Below are 23,123 nucleotides of genomic sequence, written 5' to 3'. Positions count from 1 at the left end.
TGAATTAGATGTTTCAGCTTCGGGGCTTGGGTATTAAAATTTTTGTTAGGAAGTATTTTCTCCTTAAATAAGCCTCACGTGACTCGGGTCCAAATTAATCGTGACCCTAATGAGAATACCGAACACCGGTGAAAAAAACCAAAATAAAAATTACTATGCACTTATTATATATGGGTTGAAACTCAGTTCACTTGATGAGCTCCATACCTTTCAAAATTGAGGTGGTGGCAGGGGACTAGAAACCTATATATGTGTTCGACCAAATCCAATAACTTAAATAGTGTATTTATGCTAAAAAAATTCATTAAATATGTACATATATTAAAGTTAGAACCTACTTATCAACAAATTGAAGTTATCGTTATAAAATTGAGAACTTATAAAGTAAAACTTCCCCTCCTAGTGAAAGATTGTTTTCTACTTTCTGCCCCATTAATATATCATTTAATAAAACTTGAAAAGGAGGGTCACAAACCAGGTAGGGGTAGAGGGTGTTTAACCATGGTTAGAGAAAGAGAATCAAAAAAGAGGAGGGAATAAAGAACGTACGTCATGATTCAAAAAAACAGGGAAGGAAGAGGGACTTATAATAGATTAGATATTGCAGATCCCCAATAAACCACATGACCTCGTATTTAAAACCCCACAAAGGGAAGAATAGTGGCCATTATATTTGCCTCGTTATACCAAAAACATAGAGAGATAGAAAGCCTTATTCATAGTGTCATCTCTTCAAATTTCTATTCCCAAGAGTAGTAGTGAGAGAGACACTAGATAAGAGTTAGTTTTCTGGTCTTTGGTCTGCCTATTTCTTGCTTGGGAGTGAGTGACACACTGTAAGCCCCTCCTCTTAAGATAAAAAGAGAGTGGAGGACAAATACAAGACAGATAAAAGCAAATTTTTCTTCAGCAAAATCAAAAGGTATACTGAAATCATCCCTTCCATATTGTATCCGCATTTTTCGCTTCCACTTCTGAAAGCACTATACTCCTATATTTTCGGCACTCAGTACTTCTGGGTCTTCAATAATGACTACTCGTTATAATGCTAAAGCAAGACTAGTACTACTACTTGTGTCATTGTTTCATTCTTGATTTATCTTTTTGAAAAATTTCCTGTTGTTCTTGTGCATTCATCTTTATACAGAGAATTAAAAATCAGAGACAATGGGCAACGAGTGGTTGTACTGGGGTAGCAGTGGCAGTGGTACTAGTAAAAGATCCAGCCAGAAAGGAAGACGAACAAAAGAAGAAGAAGCACAACAAAGACAACATACTCAGTATAATACCACAAAATCAAGAGGAGAAGAAGTACTCAATAATGAAGAAGCTACTCAGCCTGGTGGTTGCATGTGTTTCCAAATCTTTGAATTACCACATCTACAACTGGCTTTGAATCAACAATCTCGTTCTTTGAAGCCTCATCATCATACTTCTTTCATTCAACAAGACCAAGAACCTTCTTTCCTCAAAGGTAACTCTCAACAAAATCACTAGCCAGAAATTTTGTTTCTAGAATATTCATGCTTTAATATGTATGTATGAAATGTAAATTTTAAAATTGGTTCTTTCTCTAGTTTTTTTTTTTTTTTTTTTTGGCTATGTGGGAGTTTTGACTTATTTTAGCTTGTTGATAAATGCAGGAGTTGAAGCACCAAGAAACAGTTTGGAACTAGATGAGCCTGTTGTGGAACGTAAATCTGTGTCAAGTTCCTTGTCGTCATCATCAACCATGAAAATAGACGACCAAAATTTGAATATCCCGGTCAGTCTAATTGTAACCGTTACACTTCATAATCTTGTCACTAATATTATAATAACCTTTTCACTTCCCAACGTTTTAGAGAGAGAAGATATACTTAATTGTTTTTGTTTGTTGGGGGGGGGGGGTCTGTTGGGGGGTGGGGGGTTAGTGTTCATGTTCTCTGAAAGTTGAATAATTTTGAATATTTATTTTAATAAGAAGAAGGGCCACTGATTTTGTTTGTGAATGTATATTTCAGGTGGGTATTCAAATCAGAACAAGCTGTGATTCAAGATCACCCCGCGTATCAACATCTACCACAAGAACAAGGACAGATCATGATATATCATCAGAATGTAGCAGTAGCTCACCAGCGGGGACCAAAACTCCAACACTAGTAGCTAGACTAATGGGCCTTGATCTACTCCCTGAAAATAACTCTCCTCGTATTTCGATTTCCACTACTTGCAATACCAAGTCACATTCAAAGAATGTGGTTAATAATCACCAGTACTCAAACAGTAGTAAAAACAGAAGATTCAGTAACTTTGAAAGTAGTGATACTAATTACATCACAGGTACACTGTCACTCCCTGAGACACCAAGAATATCTTTAGCCAGGAGGTCAGATGTGGAACATCATCATCATCAGCATCAACATCATCACAGGTTATCTCTTCAGATTAATAAAGAGAACATGGGTGACGTATTCGATTTTTCAGATTCTTCTAGTAATGCCAGTGTCGGTAGGAAAATGGCGAGGAGTAGTACTAGGAGGAGAAGTTATCATGATCAAGAAAATGAAAACCAAATAAGAAGTCCAGGGTATTATGCTAGGCAGATTGTGAAGCAAGTTAAAGAAAGTGTCAGCAGGAAAGTTGGTCATGACATTACCAATACTAGTACTGGTAGTACTAGTTTCAGAAGAAAAGATGACCTATTAGCTGCTAAATATGATCAAGTTGTCTTGCTTAAACCAAAGAAAAAATCACATGGAGATCATGATGATTTTATCCCAAGCAAGCAGACAACTCCTTCTTGCTCACCTAGGTTCAGATTCTTGGAGCCCAAGAGCAGCAGTACTAAACATCAACCAGTCAGCTCATGTGTTGCAAAAAGTCAAACTACTTCTCATTCTCCAAGATTTTCACCATTATCTCCACTTGCAGAGAATACAACATTACCAGCTAAAATAGTCACTAAGCCTAAACCTCAAACTTCACCAAAAGAGCAAGTGCAACAGAATAGTACTACTATTCAAAAGAGAAAAGTTGAGAAAGTTGTTCCTAAGAAGCCACCACAAGCTTGTGATGCTATTAGGAGCAAGAAAGAAGAGCCATTCGTTCGTTCAGCAGCAGCAACAAATAAAGCAAACTTTGGGGACAAGAAGTGCAAGAAAACTCCATTGTCAAATCAACTTGTTAACACCACCAGTACTGTTCCAACCATTTTGCCATTAAGGAAAGACCCTTCTCCTCCACCCACCAAGTTATTCATTAAGCAGGTACTAACACAAATCTTATTTCTCAATATCAAGTACTCCCTCCCTTCCATTTTACATGACATTATTAATATTTGGATATTTCAAAAAAAAAAAAAAAAAATCTATGAGCAAGATTTTTCCAAATATTTTTAAATTATTTGCTACTGTGACTTGTACCAATTTACTCCCTTCAGTCCATTTTTGTTGTCGTGCTTGCTAAAAACAATTATCATTTTAGAAAAGGTAAAGATATATTAATTATTTTTCCAATTTTACCCTTAATATGAAATATTCTTGAAAGTAATAAATATTGATTAGTTAGCATAGAAAACCTAAATGTGAAGACTACATTCACATAATGTTATTATTGTTTAGATTAGATCAACCTTGTTTTTATAAGCATTTATCACTTATAAAAGATAAAAATAACGGTATAATACTAAAAAAAAAAATTATCATTAATAGTTTTCTTAAGGAAAGTGCAACACAAAGACACGACAACTAAAATAGACTGGAGGGAGTAGCTTTTAAATACGTATGTAAAAGTTTGAAACATTTATATATATCTTGAATTAAGTAAGTTGACCATAGTGTTAACTTTTCTGGGTTTGCAATTTCAAACTTAATTAATTGGATAGGTAAATCTTTGTATTTTTCAATCAGGAATAAATTTGGTGATGACATTTTTTATGTGTTGTGCGACAGTCAGAGTCATCAGAGGAATCAGATACAATAGCATCGAAAAGGAGCACACAGACGTTATCTAGTAATTCGAGCCATTCGTACAAACTCATATCCACCCTCCAAGACAGATGTAACGGTGCTAATACTATCATTTCCGGTGAATGTAGTATTGGAGCCGAATTTCAGTACATACAGAGAATACTGAAACATACGGGTATCGACAAAAGTACTCCACTGTCCTTAGCCAAATGGTATTCCACTTCTCACCCACTTGACCCCTCTATTTTTCACTACTTCGAACTTTTTACCACTTCCACTTTAACCCTGAGGTGCAACAGAAAGTTGATTTTCCAACTTGTGGATGAGCTCCTTGTTGAAATCTTGAAACCATCTGGTAAGTTCAAGAAACGTGGTCAATTAATGCATGGGAAGGAACTGATTGACATGTTGTGCATGAGAATACGAAGTTTTCCTAAGGCTAATTGTCAAGTTCTTGAAGATATTGATGCGTTGATTGACAATGATATGCAAAAATCAGAGATTGGAATTGGAAGTGGTTTTTTAGAAGAAGAAGTGGAAAGTATAGTGTGTGAGATTGAACGTGACATTATGAAAGAATTGGTGCATGATATTACAGTTTGAAGGGAAAAAAAGAGGAAAAAAGAAATAAAGAGAACAGGGTCTGACTAAGGTCACATGGGATATTCACGTGACGAGATGCCATTGGTTTAAGAGGCTGGGGACCAATTTTCTCAAAGTTGGACTCCTTGTACTTGGAAAGGCCAAAGTTAAGTGGGGTAATTAGAGGGGTACACATGGGGTACTGAAGTGATGATACGTATTGTAGAAGTAGTTGCTTTTTCTACTGTAATTACCAGTAGCATATCTGAATAAACAATTCATATTAAGTTGCTTTCCTTTAATCTTCTTGGGGTTAGTTTAGTCCCATCTCATGGTCTTATTTAACCGTTACGTCCAAACGTATATTATATTACTTATATCTTGATTAAACATCTCTAAGCAGAGACGGCTAATTTAGAATTTGAATTATATGAGTTTTAGATCGAACAATAATTTCAAGTGCCAGCAACTGAATTTTGAAATTAATTTTGTATATATTAAGTGAAATTGTTAACACAAATTTTGAATACGAATATTCAAGCCTACGTCTGCCCTGACGCCAAATCAAAATCCTTTTGAAATAGTTTACTAATAAAGGGTTCGTTTGGTAGAATGTGTTAGAGAAAATAATACATATATGTATTAGCTTTGTATTATTAATTCATTATTCAGTGTGTTTTTCAACAAACACATGTATTGGTTAGGCACCTTAATACATGTATTAGTTATACATAGCAAACAATGATATTAGCAATACAAGGGTTATTAATACATGGATAAGCATGGTTAAAAACAGAACTATTGTTAGTACACCAACCAAACAGTAAATAAGAAATAATACCAACATATCTAATACTAAATTCGATTATTACTAATACAGCATATTCAGTACTATTTTTATACACCTAATCAAATCACCCCGGCCCTAAGAAACTATGAAATTCAAAATGCAGTATCAACTGTCATGTTGTTCACCTTCCAATGACTTACAGCAACTCTAATCAGCTGCATATTCGTTATTCCTTTTTGAACTACACACAAAAAAACCAGGAAAAAAAAAAGGAGGCGAAGTTCATGTTGCTTTCAAATATTACAAGTGATTAACGTGGGACCATTTGTGAATACGTTGATAGTAAAACACTGTAAAATCGTAACTAAAGATGAAAAAAAGTTACGAGTTGCATGATGGGAATTAATGTGGATGTGGCAGTACAATTGAATTGGATGGATTTGAAGACAAAAATAACAAGACAAGGAATAAAAGGTTATGTCATTGCTTTTAGTAAAGCCACTCAGTTTTGCATCCCAAAGAGGTATCAAATCAAAAATCATTATGATATGATTCCTACGCTTTTTTATGAAAAGATGAGCTTAAAGTTTGTCATAATAACACAACAATTGTCAATTAAGCTAGTAATGTTCATTAGACTATACAAGCTGTATTAAGATACCGATTAAAAAATAAAAATAGAACGACGTACTAGTACTACAAAAAGGAAAAGAAAACAAAAGCACTATTCCAAAATCTTTTATCAAAGTTCAGCTGATCACCAAAAAATCGCCTATAATTAAAGAGCACCTCTATTATCTGAATTTTGTATCTTTGATTCTTTTCCATACATCTGATACAAGCAATTTACAAGTATTCAATTTTAACATTTCAATCCACTTACATAACTACATATATTGATCGAATTTAACAACTTATAATTTTCTGCTTTAAAGTTCAAATTGTGTCTGCTTTCCCCAAAAAAGTAGCAAGTACGTAGATTTTTCTTTTAATAGAATATTTTGTTATGGAAAATGTGCTTTTAAATTACATAAAGTCTTCAAAAACTTCAAATTCATCTACACTTTTTTACTCACTTTAACCGAAACACAATATACTCTACTTTCATTTAGACTACTTTTAAGAATAATTTTTTTGGGGAAGGTTATCTTTATCTACCTTTTTTGTGTGTGGAAAAGTTTTACTACAAAAAGGAAAATCATGTGTGTGGCTATTTTTGCTTTCAATAGGGTTTATGAGTGTTCCCAATATTTATTTTAAAAAATTGTCAAGATGCATTTTTTTAAAAACTTCTTCTAAATAAGAACAAACACCCTAGCAAACTTTAGGGTACTTAAATAGAAAGGCGATAGCAGCAAACAATGAAACAAAAAAACTTTCACTAATTATGTCCTGAAGGACCTGCTATATGACCCACACACATTGTCCTATCCTAGCATACCATAAAGGGAAAAGGAGGAAAGCTCTGTCAAAAGTTAAAAAGGAAAGCTCCACATCATATCATACAAGAAAATTTCTTCCTGAAATAGGTCCAATTCACCAGTACACTCTTTTTTCTTTCAAAACGAAATTCCTTAACCAACCATTAGAAGCCAATTCTATACTATCCTAGCTCGTACTCCACCTTTTTCTGTCCTAATTCTGAAGTTATGGTTTTTTTCTTTTCTTTTGGCAAGTACTTTGAGGTTATGCTTTTTCTCCTCCTTTTCAATTTTTCCCTTGCCTCTTTTTAATATTAATTCAAAAAGAATTTAACTTATAATTTGATTTTTATTTAAACCTATCGAAGCATGTAATTTATCTTATTTTTCGAGTTACCAATTTCATTTTTCGTGGATATTTTTTATATAATTATCTTTAAGTTGATGTGAGTGTTAAAAATTCTATTTACACTTATTGGTGTATAAAAATTTGGCTCATTCAAAAAGCAGAAAAAGATCAATAATGAATGTCACGACCCAATCGGAGGGCCATGACGGGCACCCGGTGCTAACCCACACGGGCACCTCTTATCGTACATTTTTATTCACATCTAGGTGAGCCACATGGCTTACTCATAATTTGCATACATCAATAGTGTCTCGTTGGGCAACAACACATTTATATCATCGTCAATAACAATGCCCATATCCATATACACAAGCCAACGAGGCTATCAAAATGATATACAAAATATGAGCCGACAAGGCTACAAGACATCTAACCATACACAACTGTCTACGAGCCTCTAAGAAGAATAGGTGACATAGTATAGGCGGGACAGGACCCCGCCATGCCCATATGTATGTACACAAAAGAATAATACCCAAAAGTTGTAGCTCCGGATGAAATGGAGCTCCTCTATGCAGTCATTGAATAAGAAATCTATGGATCAAGCCTGTCTCCCTGTCCACCTGCGGGCATGACGCAACGTCCACAAATAAAAGGACGTCAGTACGAATAATGTACTGAGTATGTAAAGCATAATCAACATCATAGTGAGAGCATAATAGACAGCGCAAGAAATAACATAAAATGGGAGAATCAGGAGGTAATAGAGTCATTTGTACCTCTAGTGGACTTCATCGTATCTATTTACTTGTCTTTTATAGTGATCTTCCATTTCTAATGCTTACTCGTGTACATACATACATATATAATCGTATTCGTATTCATATTCATATTCATATTCATATTCTTACCCATACCCATACCCATACCATATACATATCATACCCGACCATGAAGGTTCGGTGGTTCACATACCCGGCCATAACAAGGCTCGGTGAGTATACATACCTGGCCCTACCAAGGCTCAGTGTTGTCCGTACCCAACTGCAGTGGTGTACGCACAATAGGTATCATACCCGGCCATATAAGCTCAGTGTTATATAATAGTCATACATACTTAGACACGTATACATAAGAGCCCATAAGTATCATCAACATCATTACCATCATCGTTTTCGTTACGTCTATCCTTGGGGGATCAACTAGAATATAAGGGGTGCAATGGAATCATGAAAGTATCGAGGATCGTGAGCTTTAGTAGCTTTAGAGATAGAATCATTTGGAGGACATTATAGAACTCATGAAAGGATATGTATACATATAGCCAAGGAACCATGCCTTATTGAAAGAAGGGTTAGCCTTACATACCTCTTTGTCTTCTTAACTATTTAACGTTCATTGTTGAAGCTTGAATAATCTACATTTAGAAGGATTCATACCATGGTTAAGGTTTAATGATACTCTTAAATTCAAACTAGAATAATTCATGATCTAAAGAAAATTGAGCAGCATTTCCCCTATTTCATCAACTTCCACCATTTTACAAAACAACTCCCAACAACCACTATAACATCCATAATACACTCATAATATCATAATCAAGCAATCACATTCCATTAAACCTTTAAAATCTATCTGTGTGTTCAACTTATACCAACAACTCCACACCCATTTTAACACATTTTCATTTAACGCTTCTTCATCACCATTATTACCTTCCATACCATGATTATATCCAAATCATACTAAGAATCATGACTCAATATAGTTTACTACTCATAAACATCATAAAAGCTACATTTAGACTTCATTTTCTACTTTCTTCTTCTACCCAAGTTTTGCTACAACTAAACATCCTCATTAACATGAAATAAGCATGGAAACTAACTTTTTTATCCCATAGAAACAAGCTTTGGAGCAGCTATCAACTTGTGCAAAAACCCTAGCTACAATGCCCAAGTATTTCTTGAAATCTACCAACCCTAGGGAACCTTCTAACACATGAACACTTGATTCTTGCTATTTGATCTTTGAAATCTCTTGGGTTTTGGAGTTTTTGGAGAGCTTGGAAGAATGTGGGAAATGAAAATGAGCAAGGTTCGTCCATGTTATAAACTAAAAAATTTGACCCGACCCAATTTATACGGCCTATTATACGGGCCGTATAATATCACCAGGCCACACCCTTCTCTGGAGCAAACCTACATACTATTATACGAGCCGTATAATTTATACGGGCCATATAATTTATACGGTCCGTACAACTGGAAAATTTTGATTTTCATTCTCGTCGACTCGTTTGTCTTTCAATCCTCGTGGAACCTTCTTGGAACTTATATAACACTTCATTAACCATACAATAGGTCCTATAACAGCCCCTCAAGATATTTCTAAATAAACATTAGCTCAATTATAGAGGAAACCTTTCCGAACGCGACTTACATTTTCACTTCCCTCAACGAACTTAGGCTCATATATTCATATAACTTCAAACTCTTATGATATGCACTCTAAGCTATCTAATATCTTCCTTAATCTCGTAAGGGTCACATAGTCACCTCAAGCTCACATTAGCATATCCACAAGGCAATAAGTCCGAAAATATCTGAGGTGTAACATTCCTCCCCCCTTAGGATAGTTGTCACGACCCAAACCGATGAGTCGTGACGGGAGTCTGACCTCTAGGGACCAAACACCCCTAAACACTTATCTGAAACATACTAAACATCAAAGGACCATAAATGGCATAAACTAATCTCATAAGAAAGAAACATCAGAACTCTGTACAATCAACATATATATACACAACAGGCAGAGGAACAGTACAAACCAGCTAAGCTACTACATATACTGTACACAAAATAATAGAAGCCGAGGCTGCATCATCTGACTACTACATACCACTGTCTATAGACCTTTACTGGAATAAAAGTTGTAGAAGGGATGGGACAGGGCCCCGTCATACCCATATGTACACATTAAAAAAGGGGCATACCAAAACTGACTATAGCTCCGGATCAAATGGAGCGTACTGACCACTGCTAGATCTAGAGGTCCCACTGAGCTGGACCACCTGTCTGTCTCCCTGTACCTGCGAGCATGAACGCAGCCCCCCGAGCAACGGGGAGTCGGTACGGATAATGTACCGAGTATGTAAGGCACAAGAACAACATATAAACTTAAGAATCATGGATAAGATCTGAACTCATAACTGAAATGACTGACTGCATGAACTTGTATGAACTAGTATCTGCCTAAATCTGCATAACTGACAATGCCTCTGTGGGCACATAATATGCATGCTCATACCTACTAATGATGGTCGTGCATCTATATGTGTGCGTATATAACGCTTGATGCATGCGCGTATATAACGCCTGTAAGCCTCTATGGCATCTTGTCATATCATATTAGCTCCTCTGTGGCCATAATCAATATCATCATAGTAGTAATGTGTATATAACGCCTATATCTCTTCTCATACTTTACATATATCTAATATTTGCATATATAACGCCTGATATGTGTGCGTATATAACGCCTTCTAGTCATGGGTCAATGTACATAAATATATAATGAACGTATGCATGAATAAACTATATGAACAGAACTGGCTACATAAGACTGGACCCATGAACAGAAGGATTACTCATAAATGTTCGAACAATCCGGTTCGACGAGCGGGTCGACGGCCCGTCGATGGTCCATCGACTTGCTCCGTCGACTTGCGCCTACAGATGCATGGCTGCGGGATCGTCGACCATGTTCACGACCCATCGACGATGACTGGTGTCTTGCAGATTTTTCTGATTCAGTTTAGATCGCGTCGATTCGATTCATTCAACTTCTAACTCTATAAATTGCCAGGAATATCTGTTGGTACCCTCGTACATGGGTAAGACATTTTCTACCTCCAAACTCGGGCTCGGGTCTCTATTCCAAGGGCATACCCGATTAGGAAACCATAGGTTCCACCACTACGAACACGAGAGGTGTAACATTCTCTCCCCCTTAGGAACATTCGTCCTCGAATGTTCAACAATCCTGGGTTATAAAAATTTTGGCAGAGTTTCCCCTGTACTTATACCAATCCACCCTGCACGCAACAACCCAAAATAATGCAACAGAGGGCCATATACTATAACAAACAATGTCATGGCCTCACACGACCAATCAAGACAACTGAAATGAAATAATACCTGGGGGCGGTAATGCCTCAGAGTGAACCTCCTGTACTGCTGGGAACAAATGCGAGTACTCCGTCTTCATTGCCTCTTCCGCTTCCCAAGTCGCTTCCTCAACATTCTTACTCCTCCACAAGACTTTAACCTAAGCTACATCCTTGGTCCGCAACCGACGGACTTGTCTGTCCAATATAGCCACTGGAACTTCCTCGTATGATAACTGCTCGGTCACCTGGATGTCATTCACTGGTATCACTCTTGAAGGATCTCCGATACACTTACGAAGCATTTATACATGAAATACTGGATGTACCCATTCTAACTCAGAAGGAAATTCTAGCTCATATGCCACTGTACCCACTATACGAATAATCTTATATGGCCCAATATATCGAGGGCTCAACTTACCCTTCTTACCAAACCTCATCACTCCCTTCATAGGAGAAACTTTCAGGAACACCCAGTTGCCCATCTCGAACTCTAGCTCACGTCGCCGATTATCCGCATAGGATTTCTGTCGGCTCTGAGCTGTTAGCAACCTCTCTCTAATCACTTTCACCTTATCAACTGATTGTTGAATTAAGTCTGGGCCTAGTAACTGATTCTCCCCGACATCGAACCATCCTATGGGCGAGCTGAATCTCCGCCCATATAAGGCCTCGTAAGGAGCCATCTGAATACTGGAAGGGTAACTGTTGTTATATGCAAACTCGATAAGAGGCAAATGATCATCCCAACTGCCTTGAAAGTCAAGTACACAAGATCTAAGAATATCCTCAAGGGTCTGTATGGTACACTCCGCCTGTCCATCTGTCTGGGGGTGAAACGCCGTACTAAGACTCACCTGAGTCCCCAATCCCTGCTGAAAAGATTTCTAGAATTTAGCTATGAACTGTGCTTCCCTATCTAAAATAATAGCTGAAGGAACACCATGAAGTCGTACAATCTCCTTAAGGTAAAGCTTTGCATAATCCTCGGTTGCATAAGTAGTTCTGACAGGCAGAAAGTGAGCTGACTTTGTGAGCCTATCAACTATGACCCATATCGAATCACACTTCCGCTGAGTACGGGGCAACCTTGTAATAAAGTCCATATTAATTACCTCCCACTTCCATGTCAGAATCTCCATAGTCTGCAATACACCTCCAGGCTTTTGGTGCTCTATTTTGACCTGCTGACAATTTGAACACTGAGCGACAAATTCTGCTATATCTCTTTTCATACCATCCCACCAATAAACTTCCTTGAGATCATGGTACATCTTTGTTGAGCCTGGATGAATAGAATAGCGGGAGTAATGTGCCTCTCCCATAACCTGCTGACGGAGTCCTGCAACACTAGGGACACACAATCTACCTTGATACCTAAGTACTCCATCACCTGTGATCACAAAGGGTATTTTTTCTTTCTAAGGGGCTGTATCTCGGTAATGAACTAGAACAGGATCCTCATACTGACGCTCTTTTATCTCTACTACTAAGGATGATACCGCTGTGTCTTGAACAGTAACTCCTGCATCACCTGAATCTAGCAATCGAACTCCGAGGCTAGTTAATCGATGAACCTCACGGGCCGTTTTTCTTCTCTCTGGCGACACGTGAGACAAGCTACCCATATATTTACGACTGAGGGCATCGGCTACTACATTAGCCTTCCCGGAATGATATAGAATATCCACATCATAATCTTTTAACCTCTCCAACCATCTCCTCTGACACAAGTTCAAGTCCTTCTGCGTAAAGATGTACTGGAGGCTCTTATGATCAGTATAGATATCAATATGGACACCGTATAAGTAGTGCCTCCATATCTTCAAGGCATGAATCACTGCCGCTAACTCAAGATCATGGGTTGGATAATTCTTCTCGTGTTTCTTCAACTGTCTAGAAGCATAAGCGATAACCTTACCGTGCTGAATCAACACACAACCCAATCCAATACCTGAAGCATCACAATATACCACATAGCCATTTGTTTCTTCTGGAAGATTCAAAACTGGTGTTGAAGTTAGCTTATCCTTCAACACCTGAAAACTCTGCTCACAAGCATCTGTCCACTGGAACTTAGCTGATTTCTGAGTCAATTTGGTCAATGGGGCTGAAAGAGAGGAAAATCCTTCTACAAAACTCCTATAATAACCTGCCAAGCCCAAGAAACTACGTATCTCCGTTGGTGCCGTGGGCCTTGGCCAATCCTTCACGGCCGCAATCTTCTGGGCATCCACTCTAATGCCTTCCTCTGAAATAATGTGACCCAGAAAAGCCACAGAGTTCAACCAGAACTCACACTTAGAAAACTTGGCATACCACTTTTTACCTCGAAAAATTCCAAGCACTGTCCGCAGATGTTCTGCATGATCGACCTCCGACGGCGAATAAACCAGAATATCATCTATGAACACAATCACGAACAAATCTAGAAAGGGCCTGAATACACGATTCATCAGATCCATGAATACAGTTGGGGCATTAGTTAGCCTGAACAACATAACACGAAACTCATAGTGGCCATATCTAGTCCGGAATGCCGTCTTCGGAATGTCCTCTTCCTTGACCCTGACCTGGTGATATCCTGATCTCAAGTCTATCTTCGAGAAATATTTAGCGCCTTGCAACTGTTCGAACAAATCATCGATCCTCGAGAGCGGATACTTATTCTTTACAGGCACCTTACTCAATTGCTTGTAATCAATACACATTCGCAAAGAGCCATCCTTATTTCTTACAAATAGTACCGGCGATGCCCACAGCGATGTACTAGGCCTTATAAAGCCCTTCTCGAGCAAATCTTTCAACTGATCCTTCAACTCTTTCAACTCCGAAAGTGTCATCCTATAAGGAGGGATAGATATTGGATGAGTGTCTGGCCATAGGTCAATAGCAAAATCAATCTCCTTCTCTGGGGGAATGCCTGGAAGCTCATCTGGAAACAATTCTGGAAACTCATTAACCACAAGAACAGACTGAAGAGTCGGCGACTCTGCTTGCACATCTTGAACTCGAACTAGGTGAAAAATATACTCTTTTCTGACCATCTTCTTTGCCTTAAGGTAGGAAATAAACCTACCTCTAGGCGAAACAACATTGCCTTTCTACTCTAGGACTGGCTCGACTGGAAACTGGAATCGAACCATCTTTGCTCTACAATCAACATTAGCATAACAAGAAGCTAACCAGTCCATGCCCATGATAACATCAAAATCAATCATATCTAACTCAATTAGATCTGCTATGGTATGGCAGTCACAAACTATAGCAACACAGTCTCGGTATACTCGCCTAGGTATAACTGGACCACCAACTGGCGTAGACACCTCAAAAGTTTTAATCAACTCGGGCTCTATCCCAAACTTGCCGGTAACAAAGGGTGTAACATATGATAAAGTGGAACCTGGGTCAATCATTGCATAAACATCGTGGGAGGAAACTGATAATATACCTATAACAACATCAGGAGACGTCTCACGGTCCTGTTTACCAGCCAATGCATACACGCGGTGCTGAGGATCGCTGGAGCTGGATGCTTCACTCCTCCCCCTACCTCGCCCTGCTGGCATCTGAAAACCTACCCTGGAGGGTGCACTGCAGAAGAAGAGCCAGCCACAGACCCTGTAGGCTGAACCATACCTGAACCAACCCCATCGGGCACTCCCTCATCCTGTGGCCTGGCTGTCTACAAGCATAGCAAACATCTGAACCCAACCGACACTGACCTGCATGTAACTTGCCACACTGAGTACATCGCGACAAAAGGGGCCTCATCTAGCCTGACTTTGGTCAGTACTGAGAACCTGACGCTCTAGAATTCTGGCCTACTCCGGAATAAGAAGACCGGTCAAATCTCGAACCTGGAAACCGCGGAGGTGCACTCCCTGCCGACTGATAAGAATACCTGGGATGCTGCTGTCTCTGTCCTCCCCTGAACTCGCTAACCATATCAAAAGATCTAGCCCTCTTACCACGGCTCCGGTCACGCTCGCGCTCTATCCGCCACTGGCGTTTACGATCCTCCAAATTCTATGCATATGCCTGCATACGGGAGATGTCCATGCCTGGCTGTAATGCAGTAGTCGTGCATTCATCTATCAAGTGTGGCCCTAACCCAGCCACAAAGCGATGAATTCTATCCTCCATCTCAGCCACCATAGATGGGGCATACCTAGCCAAGGAATCGAAGTGTACACAATACTCTTGCACATTCATGCTGCCCTGCTCAATACATAGGAACCTATCTGCTCGGGCCCGTCGAACCTCTGGAGGCAAATAATGGCGAAGAAAAGCATCTGAGAACTCTCGCCACACTGCTGGAGGGGCATTTTCTCCCTTTGATAACTCCCATGTCTGATACCACTGTATCGAAATATCCCGAAGTCTATATGAAGCCAACTCAACCTCATCCACGTGCATAACCCTCAAGGTCCTCTGCATACCATCAATGAAATCCTGGGGGTCCATATTTTGCTTTACCACAGAAAACTCAAGAGGACCTAACCCAAGGAAGGTCTTAACCCTCGAACTACTAGCCTTGTCGGCTGGGTCAACACCAACTCCCTGCCGCTGTGCCTGGGCAGCTACTAATCTGGTTAACAACCGTACAACATCCTATACATCCTGGGCCTCTACATCCGGCTGAGGAACTGGGGCTGGTGCTGGAGGCGGGTTATGCGATGTCTCAGACAGCTCCTCACTCTGAATCTCCTCCTGGGACCTCTTGGCCTATCGAGTACGGCTAGTGGCCTCACCGGCCACCCTCTTGTCCTTCTGGGCAGCTGTAGCTTTCTTGCGAGGCATCACTGAAATCAGAACGGTTCATCAGAAGCGAACACTTAACACAGGGCTCTATCGCACAATCTAAGAGAGAAGGAATGACATCATCCTAAATGTCCTGTAGCCTCCTGTTTATAAGTGTGGTGCACAACACGCCCATAAACAAGACTCTACTAGACACGGTCAGTAGACAACCCTAGGACAAAACTGTGTGCATAACCCTCAAGGTCCTCTGCATACCATCAATGAAATCCTGGGGGTCCATATTTTGCTTTACCACGGAAAACTCAAGAGGACCTAACCCAAGGAAGGTCTTAACCCTCGAACTACTAGCCTTGTCCGCTGGGTCAACACCAACTCCCTACCGCTGTGCCTGGGCGACTACTAATCTGGTCAACAACCGTACAACATCCTGTACATCCTGGGCCTCTGCATCCGGCTGAGGAACTGGGGCTGGTGATGGAGGCGGGGTATGCGATGTCTCAGACGGCTCCTCACTCTGAATCTCCTCCTGGGACCTCTTGGCCTGTCGAGTACGGCTAGTGGCCTCACTGGCCACCCTCTTGCTCTTCTAAGCAGCTGTAGCTTTCTTGCGGGGCATCGCTGAAATCAGAACAGTTCATCAGAAGCGAACGCTTAACACAAGATCTATCGCACAATCTAAGAGAGAAGGAATGACATCATCCTAAATGTCCTGTAGCCTCCGGTTTATAAGTGTGGTGCACAACACACCCATAAACATGACTCTACTAGACACGGTCTGCTGTAGACAACTCTAGGACGAAACTACTCTGATACCACCTCTGTCACGACCTAAACCGATGAGCCGTGACGGGAGTCTGACCTCTAGCGACCAAACACCCCTAAACACTTATCTGAAACATACTAAACATCAAAGGCCCATAAATGGCATAAACTAATCTCATAAGAAGGAAACATCAGAACTCTGTACAATCAACATATATATACACAACAGGCGGAGGAACAGTGCAAGCCAACTAAGCTACTGCATTTACTGTACACAAAAGAATAGAAGCCGACAAGGCTACATCATCTGACTACTACATAACTGTCTATAGACCTCTACTGGAATAAAAGTTGTAGAAGGGACGGGACAGGGCCCCGTCATACCTATATGTACACATCCAAAAAGGGGTATACCAAAACTGACTGTAGCTCCGGATCAAATGGAGCGTACTGACCACTGCTAGATCTAGAGGTCCCACTGAGCTGGACCATATGTCTGTCTCTCTGTACCTGCGAGCATGAACGTAGTCCTCCGAGCAACGGGGAATCAGTACGGATAATGTACCGAGTATGTAAGGCATAAGAACAACATATAAACATAAGAATCATGGATAAGATCTGAACTCATAACTGAAATGACTGACTCTATGAACTTGTATGAACTAGTATCTGCCTAAATCTGCATAAATCTGCGTAACTGACAATGCCTCTGTGGGCACATAATATGCATGCTCATACCTATTAATGATGGTCGTGCATCTATATGTGTGCGTATATAACGCCTGATGTATGTGCGTATATAACGCCTGTAAGCCTCTATGGCATCTCGTCATATCATATTGGCTCCTCTGTGGCCATAATCAATATCATCATCATAGTAGTAATGCGTATATAACACCTATATCTCTTCTCATACTTTACATATATCTAATATTCGCGTATATAATGCCTGATATGTGAGCGTATATAACGCCTTCTAGTCACGGGTCAATGTACATAAATATATAATGAACGTATGCATGAATAAATTGTATGAACAGAACTGGCTACATAAGACTGGACCCATGAACAGAAGGATTACTCATAAATGGGGTACAAGAACATCAAAGACTAAAGTACTCCTAATACTTCTAAGAGTAGAGTAATATGAAATCTCGCTTACTCACTTGTTGGATCATATCACAGGAACATGCCAAAAGAAGAAAGGAATGACCTTAACATGCCTTGGAGTATCTCCAATCGCCCAACCTCTACCTCTTGAACTTGTAAATCTACAATTAAGGTAACATAGGGCTTAATTAGACTATTTACTTTGCTTACTAACCATCCTCAAATACATATGAAGCTCAACGAACTATAGACAATAATTTCCTTTGTGAGCTTACAACTCTCCAACTCCTCATTCGATCCCACATTAACTACAATACTCACATCAACAATGACAACACATATATATATATCAAAATATATTCAAATCCATTCCCAATCATCTCTTAAAATAACCCTAAGTCACTATCTTGTCTTTCATCCACTTACCACTTCCACAACTATCCCCTCTTTGCCTAGAATCACTAAAACTCTTGATACTCAACTTAATATATAAGGGTAGAAATCATGTACATACCTTGAGGGGCCAAGAATCCCAAGAATCACTCCAACTTCAACTCCCCAACTTTACAACCTTGAAGAAACCCTAGAAGCAACCTTCCTCTACACCATCTCGGGTTTACGGGGTCCGGGTCTTGTCAAACCTTCACTAATATGATGGAAAATATTGGAAGAGAATATCTTAGGGTTTTTTCTGATTTTGGAAGGAGGAAAATATGAAATAGGGTCGTGGACCACCTATTTATACTTGGAAGCCAAAAAGGCTACAGCGTCCGGTTCGACGAGCGGGTCGACGGCCCGTCGACATGTCGACGGTCTGTCGACTTGCTCCGTCGTCGACGGTCCATCGACCTGCGCCTGCAGATGCATGGCTGCGGGATCCTGTCGACGATGACTGGTGTCCTGCAGATTTTTCTGATTCAGTTCAGATCGTGTCGATTCGATTCGTTCAACTTCTAACTCTATAAATTGCCAGGAATATCTGCTGGTAACCTCGTACACGGGGTAAGACATTTTCTACCTCCAAACTCGGGCTCGAGTCTCTATTCCAAAGGCATACCCGACTAGGAAACCATAGGTTCTACCCACTACGAACTCGAGGGGTGTAACAATAGTGCTAATCTCGTTGGGCAACAATACATTTATATCATCGTCAATAACAATGCCCATATCCATATACACAAGCCGACGAGGCTATCAAAATGATATACAAATTATGAGTAAGCCATGTGGCTCACCTAGATGTGAATAAAAATGTACGATAAGAGGTGCTCGGGTGGGTTAGCACCAGGTGCCCGTCATGGCCTTCCGGTTGGGTCGTGACAATGAAGCTCCCCCACCCCCTACCCCAACCCCAAACTCATTAACATATACTACCAAAATGGAATTCAATTGAAGCTGCTACCATGCATAAGAAAATAACCATCATATGGACATTTTCCAGTTTCAATTTTGGTGAAGACTCCAAAGAGTGAATTTGCGCATTAAATTTGAGTTATCTATAAAGACTATTTGGACAATTTTTTCCAGTTTCAGATGAAGACAAATCCGAAAGATGGAATAAGCATTTAACATATCCGCATAACTACAGCCAACCAACAATACATTTTAAAAAAAAAAAAAAAACTATTAATGAAATGAGTACAATAAGCGCCAACTGCACTACCAGGTGTCAGTATAATGAAAGAGCTGACATTATTAAATGGAGTAATATTCAGGTAAACACTTTGGTCTAGCACCTCTACGGCTCTACCTCTCAACATACAATCCCAACCCCCTCTCACCTTTTGACGAAATCAAGGAGGGATTCAAAATTTAAAATTTATTTTACTTATTAAGTTTTTATTTATACATATTAAGTGAATTTCTTAATAAAAGTATATAATTTTAATTAAAATTATTGAATTCTGTCAAATCTATAACTTCAACTGTAGATTTGTCGTTGCAGGAAATAATTTCATATGTCTATTTACAATTTGAATAAAAGAAAATATGCCTACAAAGATAAAAAGCATACTCCCTCCATTCCATAGTAACTAAATTTTTGAGACTTTTTCCTTAAACCAAAATAAGTGAATTTTTCAAGTTCAAGAGCTTATCAATTACTCGATCTGTTCATTTTACTTATCCTGTATTGACTTGGCACGCTCCTTAAGAAATCATAAATAGAATGACAATTTTATTTTAACACCCTCATTACTACGAAGTCATCTACTAATTGAAATCAATCAAACATACTTTAAAGTAGTGCACTCACTAAACAACATTGAAGTACGTTCCAACCCAATTATTAATTGTAAGGATAAACTAGGTATGAAATGATAGATTATCTCCTGGTTTTCCAAACTGGACAAGTAAAAATGAAAATCTATTTTTAATATAAAGGACAAGATAAAAGACGAATGAAGTAAATGTTTCCAAAGTTATCCGTCTTTTTAACGGCTTTTCCAAATCTCAACACTCGGTGTTTAAACCTTTAAGAAAAGTTTGGGGAAAGATAAAGGATAATTTAGTCAAATGACTTTTAATTAATGTCATAATTAAATTTCTTAATGGGTGTGCCACACCTTATAAATTCAATTATTTTGGAATGAAGGAAATAGTAATTAAAATGGAGTAATATTTATAATGAACTACTACAAAATTAAATCTCCCCTACCCTTCTCTTGGGGTGTCGGTCCATTTTACTGGGACGGGATTTATACCTTAAAATTTAGCATGGTTAGTCAAAGAGTGGGATACATCATCTATGGGGTTGCAACCCTGTCAGTCAACAAACACCTAGTGAACGTTAGAGCACTGATTCCTCATTAAACAATTAATTAGTCAAATTTTGGATAAAGACGTTGGAGATTTGATAAACCATAAACAAATGTGCACTAAGCGTCTAATTAAATGCAAAATGCAGAAGTGGCAGGATGACAATTGACACCTCATTGAATTTGAGGCACATGACACATAACTATGGTTAATAGTAGGAGTTATAAGAATTGACAACAATATACTGGTTCAATCAGATACCCAAGGCAATGGATTGGTTGTGCCTTTACTCAAATTTAATGAAAGTTGGGGATTTGTGTAGAGAAAAAGACTATTATCCACAAGAAAAGTGTTATCAAAACGTTTTCATGCCTATATCTATGGCTTTAGGGTGAATTTATTAACGTTGTTGGAATAGTATTGGAGAAACAATTGCAGATGTAAATTTCAGTAATGATGTTGATATATTTGCAGTGCACAGGCACTACTGCTAGGGAGGCAATATAACGTGAGTTGCGGGAGATTGGCAGCCACCATAATCGGCAACTAGAGAAGGACGATGTTGAAGTGTCTCCAGTTTGCAGATAAAGCATTAACTATTTCTAGTGATACTGCTATACGAAAACATTGATTTGTTACATCCTTATTAATGTGATTGATGGATGAATTTGAATTTTGAAGGACTGTCATTGAAATATTATTCTACCTGCTAAACAAACCCAAGCGGTGAAGACATATAGTTGTCTAAATTATCATCGTCTCACTTAATTATAACAACATACCCAGAGTAGTCCCACAAGTGAAGTCTGGGGAGGGCAATTTGCACGATTGTCCTTATTCGGGTGTGGTCTTTAATTTTTGTCCCTCAAATTGCTAGTCTTTAATTTTCACCCTTTGCATAAAACTCCTGGGTTCAGGGTTCAAACTCCCGCTCAGTCAAAAATTTTAAAAGAATTCGCAAGGTAGAGTTTGAACTCTACCTTATCAGGCCGAGTTTCAAACTTTACGTTAAAGCAAAATTTGCAGTCAAACTCTACTTAAGGTGGAGTTTTGCCTTTATGCATAAGGCAAAAGTTTGCATTAAGGCAAAAAAATTTATTTATTTTTTTAACCTCAGCTGGAATTTCTAAAAATTCTGCCTTGCGATTTTTTTTTAACTGAGCTGGGATTCGAATCCCAAACCTCGGGTATTAGATGAAGGGTAAAAATTAAAGACCAGTGCCTTTGAAGGACAATCCGCGCCAAAAAATAATCTGGGGAGGATAGGATATACGGAGACCTTACCCCTACCTATTAACACAACTAATTGAAGTAGTAAGACTATCTTAGCAAAAAGCACTCCTAATAAATGTTTCCTTTTTAACGACGTCAATAATGATATGAAATGGAGGTAATACTCTTGACAAGCAGTATACGTAATAATGTTTGTTCCAAGCAGCCTCCTCCTGCCCTGCTAGTAAGAAATCCTAGTAGCTACCTGATATGAGACTATCATGTTGACCAAGATCCACAAATATCAGCAAAAGCGAATTCTCTCGCGTTTCATCTTCCCTCCAAGTATATGCCTTGAACATCTAGCAATCACTAGATCCTACCCAAAGTGTTTATGTTCAGGTCGTAACAGAATGATAACAAGTAGTTCTAACTTCTAAGAAATGAACCCTAGTGTGTACCAACACTGCCTCACTGGCATGTTACGGACTTCTTTAGAGCTTTTGTTTTCTGGAAAAGAATTACTTTGTTCTTCAAAACTAACATGGTTTGCTTTAGAAAAATTAAATCTCGCAAGAAACTTGAAAACAAGTCTTTCAGAAGCAAATCCAAACACTCACCAAAAACAAAAAATGATTCCCTTCAGTCCAAACATGTAACGTTTTGTTAATGACCACGCTAACTAATTTATTGGACCACATGAATTCAGTAGTTTAGGTACTTATTATTATTTTATTTTTGTGTACAAGTAGTTTAGGTACTTATGTCATCATGTAAATGCACAAACCAACCCAACTAAGGCAAACTTTAGTGTCACATCTGACTGACATCTGACTGGGATCACTAAATTACTAGACTGCAAAAACTGCCTGAAACGTCATTAAGCATTTGCATTGCAGTCCCCACTCTACCTATGAGTCATAACTAAGGCAAACCACTTGGGCATCAGAAACAGTGGGCTTGACTATCAGTTAATCAGAAAAAGTAATCAGTTTACTCATGTTATGAGCTTCCAAAAATAGCCTACTGATAGCCAAGATTCTTATTTAGCAATTATCTTGGAGATGCAACTCTTTACTAGGGTTCACCTACAGTCAGGTTACTGACTCAAAAGATAAAGCTTGCTTACAAAATGGTTTCCACAATGCCTGCATTTTGGATGGAATACCAAACTAGGAATTCAATAACTAGTGTAGACAAATAGTAACTAAATTGACGACATTTTGCCTTGCAAGCTGCAGAAAAGAAACCAAAA

General features: G+C 38.9%; 1 protein-coding gene across 1 annotated transcript; it reads left to right on the top strand.

Moving 5' to 3' along the window:
• The first annotated feature begins 575 nt into the window (after positions 1–575).
• On the top strand, positions 576–4,834 carry LOC132631807 (uncharacterized). Its single transcript, XM_060347505.1, has 5 exons — positions 576–922; positions 1,148–1,474; positions 1,644–1,765; positions 2,004–3,248; positions 3,933–4,834. Exons 2-5 carry the CDS (start codon positions 1,168–1,170, stop codon positions 4,551–4,553), a joined length of 2,295 nt encoding a protein of 764 aa, XP_060203488.1. The 5' UTR covers positions 576–922; positions 1,148–1,167; the 3' UTR covers positions 4,554–4,834.
• The last annotated feature ends 18,289 nt before the right edge of the window (positions 4,835–23,123 follow it).

Source organism: Lycium barbarum, chromosome 3, assembly GCF_019175385.1.
Source record: "Lycium barbarum isolate Lr01 chromosome 3, ASM1917538v2, whole genome shotgun sequence".
Lineage (NCBI taxonomy): Eukaryota > Viridiplantae > Streptophyta > Magnoliopsida > Solanales > Solanaceae > Lycium > Lycium barbarum.
This window is presented reverse-complemented; position numbering and strand designations above follow the sequence as displayed.